The 13,670-nt window shown below is 39.0% G+C and overlaps 1 protein-coding gene and 1 long non-coding RNA gene across 2 annotated transcripts in view; one reads left to right on the top strand and one right to left on the bottom strand.

The window, feature by feature from the left end:
• Window positions 1-134: 134 nt before the first annotated feature.
• Window positions 135-4,360, top strand: LOC139115533 (carbohydrate sulfotransferase 1-like). The gene is made up of 2 exons (XM_070677698.1): window positions 135-248; window positions 1,354-4,360. Exon 2 carries the CDS (start codon window positions 1,456-1,458, stop codon window positions 2,887-2,889), a length of 1,434 nt encoding a protein of 477 aa, XP_070533799.1. The 5' UTR covers window positions 135-248; window positions 1,354-1,455; the 3' UTR covers window positions 2,890-4,360.
• A 1,853-nt stretch (window positions 4,361-6,213) lies between these two features.
• LOC139115536 (uncharacterized) overlaps window positions 6,214-13,670 on the bottom strand; it is a 43,541-nt gene continuing 36,084 nt past the window's right edge. The window contains exon 3 of the long non-coding RNA XR_011548141.1: window positions 6,214-8,654. This is a non-coding gene — a long non-coding RNA (uncharacterized lncRNA). The remainder of the gene's footprint in view (window positions 8,655-13,670) is intronic.

The raw sequence follows: 13,670 nt of genomic DNA, 5'->3' as shown, positions 1-13,670 counted from the left end.
ATAAATACGCAAGGCAATGTGCTAATAAAACTGCTATGTGCATGGCGGTTTCGTCATCGGCATTTAAAGCGGTCATACAAACACGTGTAATGACAGATGGATATGCGCTCGTAGGTGTTATTTGCGTTCAATCACGTGACCAGTTGAGCCTGGAGAACAAGCTTTAGACATACTACTCGGGGTTCCCTTTTACATTTGCTCGTGAACATGGTCAACAACTTTTATCGAAGAGCATCATTTCGATATGGGTAGGTCTCATTACACACAGGTACAAAAGCAGCTGTAGCCGTGTTTGGCTAACTATCATTTGTCAGGGTGCCACAAATCACAAAGCTTCAGTCTTAGGTTTGAACATTTCGAGCAAAATCCCCCCCCTCTCATTTTAATCATTCTTTGTGGATTTTGTAGTCCACCAAGTCTTCATTAGAGAACGAGTTTTTTTTCGATGTTGATTGTAAGATTTTTGCTTTGAAGGAATCTTCTCTCCAAACACGAGTACCAAAACCATCAATAGCATGGCTATTCTTGGTAAATTTACCGTAAATATACTTTAATCTTCAGCAATGAAAAATATGTGTTTGTAAGGAGCGCCAATTTACTCATACAACTGTTCAAAATTTGTAATTTATCTGTTTATTCTTCGACCAACTGCTTAGCTGATAATCCATTCATATTTTTGTTGCTACTGCTGTTTTGCAGCATCCGTTACTAATGGTTTTTTTCTTTACTGATGTAAAATGTTATTCTAAAATTGCACACACGCAGCTTTACGACAGTCATGTTTTCCAATTTTCATACTCGGCAAAAGAGTCCTGAAATTAGCTTCCATAAAAATATCTTTTTATGAAAAAATATATAAAAAGACACTGAAAGGTTTTCGGCAGCCAGAAAAATTGCCAAAATGATGGCTGCCTTTGGTGATATTAATACCGTAGCAGCTGACACTCGACGTCTGAGTGAGTAGGTAGGTTATGGATGTCATGTGACTGTTTGTTGTTTTTGTTGCAACATGGCGTCCTCCATTAGTGTGTTGTTCAGAAAATAATGTCCATATCTTCGAATTCTCAATTTCAGGAATCTGCAATTGAGTTTTGATTTTATTCAATCATATTTATATCTTTGATTGTTGCCACGAGTGTTATAAAATACCAATCTTAAAAATCAAATACGAAAAACACATCAACAACATTATGGTCGCCCGTACGCCATGGAGCTATTCACACCGATGAAACATCAATAAATGAGCTTAATTTCTAATCGTTCTGATGATGTTTAATGTCATCTATATTTTCCTTTGTTTCGCTTGAATGACGTAGTCATAAAACTAATATTGTTTTGTTTCATTTCTAAAAGGCCGTCATCTGTGAAGCGGATTACGCAAATGTGTTTTATTGATGGGATCGATTTTTGATCGCGTTATGTGGCGAGGTGAGTGCCTGACATAAGAGATGTGAAATGCGTCGGTTCGCCAGGTTCTTCAAATATGCGGTAGGTTTCCTGTTTTTCCTGGTGATGTGTCGATGGCAGTGTCGCCCTAAGGAGAAAGTGATCGTTCGATTTATTCCCGTAACCGTCAAGATGGACACTGCGAGAAAATTCGACGAAGAAAGCCACCTTCCATTTGAGGAAATGCTTGAAACGGAAGTCACCTATGGCGTCGCTACTCCAACTCTTGCCCCAACAACCGTAACTCCGACTTCGACCGAGGCGACATCAACGACGGTTTCCCAAACTTTAACCACGTTTTCTCTGGATACTCTCTTCAGCAACACTGACAGAACTACCAACGCCATCGAAGCTCCAACCAAGGTTGCAGGTTCGGACGACGCAGTTTCAAGGGTTCACGTTTTAATACTAGCATCATTCCGGGGCGGTTCTACATTTATAGGTGAGCTTTTCAATGCCAACAAGGACTTCTTTTACTCATACGAACCCGGACGCACTTTGATAAAATGCATGAAGAAGTTCGACCAACCCTTCAGCCTTTTCCGACCGAAACATATCGAAATGTTGGATAATATTTTCCGCTGCAATTTTACGTCAGACGTGATGCAGTGTTACGCCTCAGACTTGGCCAGAAGCCCACTAGAGAAGAGAACTCGAGAAGTTTCTGCGCTGGATCAAGCGACTCTTTGTTCCGGAAGATGGCCAGAATTGATTCCTCAATCGAAGCAGTGCGCTGTCGTGCAGCCAAAAGTGTTGACAGATTTGTGCAGTGAGCATAAGCACACCGTAATCAAATCGATACGTCTGTACGATTTGAACGACGTGGTGGCGCTAGTTCGGGATCCCTCGCTCAACCTGAAAGTTATTCACATAATACGAGACCCACGCGGTAAAGCGCCCTCCTGGATGGAACGCCGTCTCGTCAGCAAGCCTAACTACACCGTCACCGACCTGACCGGCAAAGTACTAGAAAGCATGACGGCGTATTGTCAAAATGCCCTGGAAAACTTACTTGTCGGGCTTTCCATGCCTAATTGGCTTAAAGATCGATACAAAGCTGTGAGATACGAAGATGTTGCCATGCGACCATACGAAATGACGCAGGAGATATACAGATTCGTTGGTTTGCCCGTTCCGAATACAGTGCTCCAGTGGGTGCACAACAACACAAACAACACCGCTGGCGGGCCCTTTTCGACGACCAGAAACTCCGCAGAAGCCGCGATGGCATGGAAACAAACTTTGTCCCCGGACGCGATTCAGAAAATAGAAGAGACGTACCCGTGCAAGGAAATGATGGCCATCGCCGGCTACAGACCCGTTTTCGATGTCAAAGAATTAGAAGATTCAAACGTTACTTTTCTTGACACTTTTCCGCCACAATATGTGCCAAACCTCAAGTACAGAGAAGACCAATTTCACCCACTCTTCTGGGTCCCTTGATCAAAAAGTACTCTAAGCGCGCCGGTAGAAAGCTTATTGTTGTAGATTTGTCGCTACTGAACAAAAAATATACGAATTGACCAATTTACTCTCAGCCTTACGAGACCGATATGGAGACATTCCTTTTCTCCCGGTTTTCAAGTGTGAAAGCAAGTAATCTCACGGAATACTACTGAAAATCGTCTTTGTTCTAAGAAGTTGCTTGACGCCTGCCTTCCATTGGCAATGTGCCTCACATTTAGGCTATAGCCTTTATCATAGGCTACAAATTGGCACTTTAAATATCTATATAGGTAACTCAATAGTTTATCAAATGCACATGGCACAAGACCACTAATTCATTTCCCATAGGCCACCACAGTAGCGTTGAGCTCAATTTTCCTATTTTAAAACATTCAGCGGCACGAATCCTCTTAACAGGTGGTAGGTCAATGTCAGCTTGACTACTGATTAATTTTTCGTGTGGGCAAGTCAACGGAAATTTTGAGAGAGCGATGAAAATAGTGCCCTCAGTGGTGTTTTTGACAAAATTTAGGCTTATTGTTATTTCTGTGGGCCACAGAACTCATATTACCACCGGATGCTTTAGCAATTATTCACAACAGTCTGCATTTTGATTCAGGCAGAAACATATCTATAAAAAATACTTGACGTTAAGTTAAAACTAAACAAGCATCCATACAGGTATCAAAACTTCAAGGTCTGCACTATTTTTCTTCCGATCTATGGGTAACGAACCCGGAAGTGAATTAGTGATCTTGTGCCATATGTGACATCTTCTTCCATTAATCGCGACAGTCAATACAATCAGAATATCATCTATTAGGAAAGGGCTATTTTTTCTGTGTGCCAAATGTATCTAAAGACTCTATATCGAAACGTTTCGGAGAAGTTCACAAATGAAGTTACTTAGTGAAAGGGCTCAAAAAGACAAAATCAAAATACCGGTAGATGCACATCATAAACAGTTTACGATTCCCATTAACTTGTATCAGAAGCAAAAATGAGAGCAGTTGTCTGGTCTTTTATCATGTCAGTCCTGTTTCCTTTTGTATTTTGATAATATTACTTCCTGGGGTAGCATAGTTTTACAACTACCATTATAAGTTCAGAAGTTGACCCTTGGTAAGAAAGATTGTGTACTAAATGAACATTTGATCGTTTAAATTGTGCTTGGATCGATGTGTAAAATTAGATAAATATGACCATTCTATGATTAATGCAAGTAAGCGTAAGTAGATGTACTGTTACGTTCGAGAACCGAGCCGAGCTTTTTGTTTAAATTGAGTTATATTTTTTTCATTTTGACAATTAATACCAGTCTATTCGATGATTCAAAAAGTTGGAAAACGATAAGTCGATGAAAACGCAATAAAACAACTTTATAAGTGACAATTAAATTTACCCTTTGTCGAGAGTTTGTGTGATTGCATGCCATATTCGCACAACAAATAATAAAGTAAATTTATATCCTAAATTTATATCCCAAGCTATTCTGAACTCTTTATCCTGTCTTCGTTTTGTTCATCTATCAAACCGCATACCAGTCTACCTATTCGGCTCCATCTTAAACATGTTTGTGCCTGTTTCTGTCACATTTAGGTGTCTTTTTATCTCTTAATATTGGTATCTTGTCTGTACCCGTCTCTTACTCTTCGTAAAGAATACAAGGGATAGAGTTATTGCAGTTTGACATTGCCACAGTACATTGTTTTATGGGTCAAAGGATACAGGGATATGCTTGGACAATGGTCACCGGAAGATTTCTGTGGAGCCTAAGTAATGTAAAATGTGACAAATATTTTAACATGCCATCATGGTCTTTGTGATCAGGATTCTCCTAATCGGTTTATTCACACCTCAAGTCTCTTTTTAGGATATGGGACCATTTTTGACAAAGCCCCACTCATCCTTACATAATTACCAAAATAATAATATAGGTAATAATAATCTACTGACTCCCTGGTTTTCGTATACAAACGAATGTTCGTAGAATTCTATTCCATATCATTCAAATGTATGTATTTTACAACCTGACGTATTAGAAACAGTAGACGTGATAGTTGGTCACCAGCTCTCTGATGTAGGATCGACCGTTTGGTATCGTATTAAAGTTTTCAATATAAATTCTCGCGAACCACTATGGCATGGAACACTTCCAACACACAACGGACCAGCAACCACATTTTTTCTAGAAGTAGGGTGACCGGACGATTTTTAAAACTGAAATCTTTTGCCAAAATCTTGATGGCACCTGTTGAAAGTGTTGGTATAAAGTCCAAATCTGGAAAAATAATTTGGCTAATTAGCATAATCACAATTTGGCAGCCTCTGGAAAATCAAAGTTTCCAAATTCTTTCCCTGAGAATATTGTAATGAGGAATAATGAGACAGTGTGACCAAAAATCGGACCCAATATGGTTAAAATGGCTGAAAGATGACTAACTGTACAATAATGAGTCAAGTGAAAGGTGCATTTATAGTTTCCAAATTATTTCTGTGAGAATATTGTATAGGTTGATAAGTCCAGTGAAAGAAGATGGAAGATTGTCCTCACGCTGACCTTTGTGTTTCCAGTATCATGGATACAAGCCATTGTTTCTGGGCAGAGACAGGTGCGCACGGTTAGACTTGGTTCAAGTCGGTGAATTTAAAAAAAATAAAATCATTTATAATAGTTTCTCTTGTGTCTCTCCTATTTCGTACAAACCTATCCGGAATTTGGCAGCTCACGCCAGGTTTTCCCAGCGATTGAATGCGTCACGTTTGAGTCTGCGCAGTAGTGAGTTAGTTTCTGCCAGATTCACCGACTTGGACTTCTTGCAAAGTACAGGCGGTGAGACCACAGGGGGCTGTCTACATGTCCGTCCCCAGGGGTGGGTAGGTGTTTCGTTGTAACGCTAATAAAGATATATTCTACCAACCTTTAGCACTGCCCTTGACAATCTTGCGTATACGTTTTATCAACATGCTGTATCTATTATCTGATGAGTTTGAGTGCCTAATTAACCAAAGTAATCAAGGGTAAATTACTAAGCTGTGGACGCTGTCACCAGATCATCACCGGATTAAATTTGACAAAGTCAACAACGAACGCGCCAGTAAGGTATAACTGAAGACCTTACTGGCGCGTTCGTTGTTGACTTTGTCAAATTTAATCCGGTGATAATCTGGTGACAGCGTCCACAGCTTAGTAATTTACCCTTGCTTACTTTGGCCAATTAGGCACTCAAACTCATCAGATAATAGATACAGCATGTTGAATAAAACGTTAACGCAAGATTGTCAAGGGCAGTGCTAAGTTTAAGACCAAAACACCAAAGGTTGGTAGAATATATCTTTTTAGCAATACAACGAAACACCTACCCACCCCTGGGGACGGACATTTAGACAACACCCTGTGGTGAGACGGACTGTGTACACAGTGACGTAGAGCAAATACAAAATGATTGACAGCCCCCGCCATTATTCTGGCCAATAAGAAGAACGCATGCTAATAAACCTCTGCATGCATTAAAAAGTCTGTTGTCATCTCCGTGCAAAGCTAGTATCGAGTACGTTTTATATCTGAGCGAATAATGGCATCAAGTTCAGACATCAACCGCGTTTTACAACTGATCGGTCGACCATCGCTAATCATGCGAGATTACCAAAGAAAGCTTGTTGAGAGTTACATTGAGGGAAAAGATGTGTTCGTCTGCGCACCAACCGGCAGCGGAAAATCACTGACATACGAAGTCGCCCCACATTGTTTTGATTTCCATCGCTTTGGGCACGTAAGAGAACAGGCTACAACTGAAGGGACGGTGTCTTTTTCCATCCTTGAATAACCGGCGACGATTTTCGCATTTTGCGACATGGACCCCACAAACAACACAGATATTTCACGCGTTTTCGGTGATACAACAGAGGTCGTGCTGACTTTTGTGGGAGTGATCGCACTCGACATTTTGTCGACAATGCCATGTGAGTTTTATGCACGTCTCGTTTGGGTCAATTGGTAACTCCTCCCAATGTGTAAAATTTAGTGATGTCATCTTATGAATAATATATGAGTAAAGAAAACGTCATCTCATGAATAATTTATAGCAACGCAGATCGTGCAAGAAAGCCAAGTCTGTGATTCCGGGTGAAACTCCGCTGTATAGCGTTCACTCCACTCATCGCGTTCACCCTACTCATCGCGTCCACTCACGCGCGCGTTTCACATGAAAGCAGAATACAAATCATTGCGTTCACTCCACTCAAACATTCACAAATCACAGACTTGAACCAAGTCTAGTCCGCACGGGTCAAAAAGCATGTTGTTCAAGTACGGCACTATTGCAAACCTTACTTCCTGCTTTAGGAAAACCATGTTAAACCGCGTTAATTTGCGCTGCATAGCCGAGCCTTATTAAAGCACAGAACAAGTAGAAAAATATCTAAGGTACAATTTGCCCGCATGGCCATTCCTTCCCTTCTTGGAAAACGATGCCAAAAGTCATAGACGTTTCAGAGTGAAAATTTCGTCAGCAGTTTCTCGGAAGAAAAAAGACGTTTTTGGGAAATTTTTGCACTCATTTTGACTTCCTTCTCTTCACAACATTCGCTGAGAAATGCAACTATTTCCGTTCTCGCGATCTCTCATAGCGGCCGTTCGCGTGCGAGTAGACGACTTCCAAGATGGCGTCCCCCTGACCTTTGTCTACAAAGTGTGTTCGTAAACTTCAAAATTTTGTCGCCATTACCTTGTTCACATACATAAATGTGCACAACTGTTGCATAATTAAGGTGAATTTGTACAACTTATCACTAACTGAGCCCCACTTTAAGCCTTCGATTTCGAGCATTCACTCTCAGATTTTTCATGTCAGCCCCAGTGTTATAGGAGGGCCTCTCGTCCGGTCACCCTACCAGTAGGTTGCCTCCGTGCTGAACATAGCACACGTTGTAGCAAATCATTCGAAACGGGAGGAGGTTACCGATAGCAGAAATTGACGATGGTAAATATGTAGTACCAAATAATATTTACTGAAGTAACACTTCTTATATGAAATATAAAATTGGGAGTATAAGATTATGCTTGGGTTGCTCTTCAATCCAATGCAACATGACTAAATATTTTTCGTCTCCGTAAGTGAATAAGTTGAACGTTTACCAACTAATGTGAAAATGAAAAAAATTACAAAGTTGATGGTCCATCACTATATTTCAAGCCTAGCGAGATTAAAAGCTCGACGCTGCATCTTGAACTCCTTTCACGGTAAAATTACAGTAACTTTTCTCGTTTTCCTTAAAAACATAGCAGATTTACACACACGTTGATAAGTTTGTCTTATAAGACTAGAGAGTCACACAGAACCATCGACGGTTACATTAAGGTAGTATGCACCTCGAAAGTGAAAGACTTAAACTTTTGCTCTAACTTTCCTCAAGGAATCTTTCAATCATTCTCTTTCAAAATCAAGAATAAAAATAGAGGGTCACCATGCAAATTTTGGTACTAGAGAAACAAATTACCCAAGATTTACCGATATTAGAAATTCAAAATGGTCGCCACCCCTGTGTTAACTCTATGGAAAAGTTTTCTTTCACCAAGAGCTTTAAAATGAACCCCCACATGTGGTATATCAGAAGAGAATTGTAAAAGTTTGGGAGTCCGAATGTCTGTCCCCGAGGTGCGTTCTCCCCTAAAGGTGGGATACGATATGGCTATGTCCTATGCACCAGTCTCGTGAATATGCTGCAGAGTATATGATTGCCGCACTGATTCGTTGAACGACCTGAAATTAGGAAAAAAATACCCATAAGTATACATCAAAAGTGACATCAGCAAATGTATTTAAACGGTAATAACAGTAGCAAACAAACTACATTTACAGTAATGAAAAATTTGCAAATATAGCCAATAGGCTATATTTTTTGAATTTAATTGAATGGGACAAGGAGAACCATAATATATGCCAGAAGTAGGCTTATTGTCCTGGTTTCTTGTCTTGTAACATGTCTATATGTACTTGCATGCTTGACCTCGCTTTCCTGGCCAAGGGGACATAAAATCGGTAGACTGGGAGTTCAACCAGCAGCATCATATCATGCAAAGTTTTGTCCATTTATCATCGGTCTTTGTAATATACACAGTCACGGGTTTTCAGGACCGAGGTTGTACGGCGGAAGGGCCCGAGCTTACGAGGGCCCGTTCGGCACACGACTGAGGTTCTGTAAAATCCGTATTAGTACTGGGAACTCTGTCTCCTTGATTGTTGTTTGTTTATGTATGTTTGTTTATTTGTTGTGTATGATTTTTTCCGTATACAATACAAAACCAAAGGGCGGCGTATTTCTGTTCATGTTTGTCAACAAAGAACGGAGTTTATTTTCCTTTGTTTGTTTGTTTGTTTGTTTGTTTGTTTGTTTGTTTGCTTACAGATATTGTCAATAATGATACTTTAACATGTTTTTAATACAATACCATATATGAAATAAAGCATACCCCTCCTTTACCATGCGGAGTAAGTACTCATATGTGTCCACCATTCTCTCTGAATACTCAGGGGTGGTTATCATGTGTTTTTGGCCATAGCGTTACTAAGGAAAGTGCCTCCAGGTACTAGTTTTAGTTCTAGTATAAGATAAGCGTTTATATCAGTCGATTGGTTATTTTAATTTTCTGTCCTTTACAAGTTTCTTTCGCCATTGTTCTCTTATCTTACTATAACGCAAAGTTCAATCTCGACTTAACTTTGATAATTAACATCTGATACGTGGTATTAGTTGGACATACTGAATCTAATTTTCTTTCAGTTGAATAACTATCAGGCTGTGATGTTGAATCCATTTATGATACTGTTGGTTCTACTGTTAACTCTAAGGGTGTCTAAGTAGCTTCAGCTACTGGTGGAGCTACTGTGTAAAATATATTCTACAACAAATTCATTGATAATTCCGAATATCACTCTTTTTCTTTCTATTTTTTCAGTCATGGAAAAACAAAACAAAATATGAAACAGATGTGGTGCCCTTAGTGGATCTCTTATATAGTACTCTGGAGAAGAGTATGTTGGATTTCTAAATCAGGGGAACAGACATTGCTCAATCATGTGCACGCACAACCATCGAATAAAGTGTTAGGCTGTGTCATTATTGGAATCTTGCAATACATTAGGTTGACCAAAGTAATGATGAAATAGTCAGACATAGACAGACAGCACCCTGTGATTCAAAGCACTTATTCATACTCTACATTTTTTATGTCATGATCACAGATTTAAACTTCAGCAATGGACAAGTATAGTGAGACATTTTGCCTTCTAGCGATCGATGCATTTAGTTTTCACAATACCTGGACAGATTTTGTGTAAACACCAATTATTTACATGTTCCATGTTACCCTTTACTTCATATTCTATGTCGACAATAGCCGTAGCCACCACGTGCATTGTACTATCATCAGCAAACATCTTTTCTTCACATTTATCAGGCCGAGTGACATATTTATTATAAATAAGTAACCAGATGTGGACTGAATGTGCTCACGTGGGCTAACAGGTTCATTACATAGTAGAACACTTCACAGAACAATCAGGTATCCATGTATCTGTTAGGTCATTATATGTAACAGGTTTCATCAACTTTCGCACAGTACTCTCGAGATAAATCACTAATTACGAAAGTCACTATATATGCAAATGAATTATCAATTAACTTAACACTACTTAGTGGTTCACAACACTGTCAGATATTTTTCGGATCAGTAGCTGCAGCAGATTTCATCAAATTTTGTGCAGTTATTATGGAGTTATATGACTAATTACAAAACTTCATTAAATATGCAAATGAGCTATTTATTAACTTGACACTGCCCAATGCTTCTCAGTACAGTTAGAAATCTATCAGATCAATATCTGTAGCAGATATCATTAAATTTGGTATAGGAATTTTGGTGTTACATCACTAATTACAAAAGTTCATCACATATGCAATTAAGCAGACAATTGACATGACACTCACAGTATCATCAAAATGTTCTGATTTTGTCATCGTGAAAAGTTTCATGAAAGTTTGTGCAGTGTTTCTTGATATGTGTGGACATTATATGAAAAAAATGACATTTCATAACGTCATTGATAACCACACTAGACAAAATCTAATGAGTTCTTGCAATTAACCTACAGTACCTGTCTACCAATCTTACTTGAATCCGTTCAGGCGTTTTTGAATTATCGTACAGACACACAAACACACACACACACACGCACGCATACACACAGACAGACAGACATCGCTAATACATTAGCTCACTTTGTGAACACGTGAGCTTAAAACACCACAGGCTCAGAAGTAAATCTTGAAGTATATCAACTGAAACTGTTGGACCAGTGTGCGAAATTAAAAGAAAATAGCTTCAGGTCATAAGGGCCTGCACCAAGCCAAAGCTTCAGGTCCTTACAGAAAACTGCCGGTCCTCAATAAATGCAGTTGTATACGACCATTAAAGTAAACACTCTCTCGACTAATACTATGCTTTTGAATGTTGTAGTATTTAATTTTTCTTGTCCTTTTTCAATACAAAAGGACTGTTGTTCACATAGATTGCAGAATAGTGTAAGTGAATGCATCATTCATCATTCAGCTACATGATCTGGAAACTGAAAAAGATCACAGCCCTCATTTTCCTCACTGTCATGCGCACACATTTATCAATGTTTTCCACCACCCACGGGGGGGGGGCTATGGGACTAACAGGAGAATTTGACTTTTTTCTAGCCATGTCAAATCCCCCACTTTCGGACCATAAAATGATGTCAAACACCCAGGGGCCGGGGAATACGGGCTCATGCACTGACTACGTGTGGGTGATGAAAGCGAGACAGTTTGTCTCTCATGACAGGGAGATGATGTTCTCTATATGGCTGGGTAAAATTGTACACTACACCTGGGCATGTGATATTGTGATTGAAAATGGTTGGCGAGCTGAAAATCACTTCTGAAATTAGCCAACGTGAGTGGTAGAGAAGTGGGTGAATACCTACCAGGACACGAAGTGCGATCAATATCCCCTGTTGCCCGCACTCCCACGGTGGAAAACATTGATAGGTGCATGACATTCAAGTCTGAATCAATATGATTCAAAGTTAGTCATTATCTGGATCTGTTACAGGTCTTGACGGAGAAATTTTCATCATCTATTCCAAATTCCAGTCGGTCATAAGGACCGACATGTTGCTAAAAACTTTCGGCCCGACGAGAAATCTGTCGGTCTCGGACCGTCGGACCGACGTTAATTTCGCACACTGTGTTGGACCTGTATCAATTCATGACCTCACTAGTTGTTCTCTGTCGGCAAGATATATGTTCAAAGTTTTACTATCAAATCGTATTGTTTAAAAAAGCAGCCCGTCGTGAGTAAAAAGCCCAGTTGATTTAAGAAGGGCCTTCAGGCCAAGGGAAGAGGAAAATATTTTGACAAAATGAAGAAACCTACAATTTTGTGTCTATGACTTACGTCGGTACTTCACAACGTGTAGGGCGAGGAGGGTGTATGAGGAGGAGTTTCTCTCCTATCACCTGGGATCCTGGGCCTCCTCCACAAAATTTCTCATTTCTATAGATAGCTGGAAATGCCTTCAGAGAACAAGATGCTGTCTGCTAGATCACATAAAGAGTGTGCATCCATTTCACTTAGCCTATCCAGTGCATATAAATCCATACTAACAGACTACACATGCCTTACCTTTTAATTCATTTCCTTGCAAAATTATATTTATTATAATTAGCACCTATATGCAAGATAATGGCTATAGAACACGATGCATTGTCTGTTGGAATGAAAGAGTGTGCATCAATATCACCTAGCCTATCCTGTGTATATACATCCATACTTCAGATACTTACGAACCACACTTCTCCCATTTCTTAATTAATTTATTTGCATAAATTATCCATATTATAATTAGCACTATATGAGCTAACTAATGGCCAAATGACAGCATGCAGTGTCTGCTGGAATGAAAGAAAGAGTGTGTATTCATTTTACCTAGCTTGTCCAGGAAGTATATATCCATACTAACAGACTGAATACTCACGCCTTACCTCTTGATTACTGTAAAACACTTTGAATTAGCTCCATGCTTTTTTAGCAATTTTTTTTTATTTTCTTTGCTATCAGCAGGTTTTTATTTTAAACAACATCCTAACCAATGAATATAGGGAAAAGTTTGAATTAGCGACATCTAAATTAGCGAAATGACAGATTAAGCTAAATTCATGGAAAAGGATGCTAGCTAAAATGACATGTTTTAAAGTAATTTATTTGCATAAATTATCTCTATCATTATTGTCATGATACTATTCATTAAGGTCGTTTAGCAGTCATTTTGTCTATTAGTGCACTATACCGGACATATTAGTTCTAATTAATGTAAATGATATTGATTGACATTGTTTCGGTATTGAAATTTATGCTAATGATTCTTTATCAATGTGGAATATTCATCTGCCCCGAATGGTGCATAGTAAACATTTTGTTGCTATTTATTTTCAATCATCACTGAAACATGAACAGATGATATTCAGACACACAGACAAAAATAAATACAATCGAAAAAATATACATATGTATATATAGCTACCTATCTATCTATCTATCTATCTATCTATCTATCTATCTAGATAGATAGATAGATAGATAGATAGATAGATAGATAGATAGATAGATAGATAGATAGATAGATAGATAGATAAATGTGTTTCAGCTTGTGTCACAGTATTAACTGATTTTGCCGCAGGTTTAGGCAGCC

This window comes from Ptychodera flava, chromosome 17 (genome assembly GCF_041260155.1).
Source record: "Ptychodera flava strain L36383 chromosome 17, AS_Pfla_20210202, whole genome shotgun sequence".
Taxonomy (NCBI): domain Eukaryota; kingdom Metazoa; phylum Hemichordata; class Enteropneusta; family Ptychoderidae; genus Ptychodera; species Ptychodera flava.
This window is presented reverse-complemented; position numbering and strand designations above follow the sequence as displayed.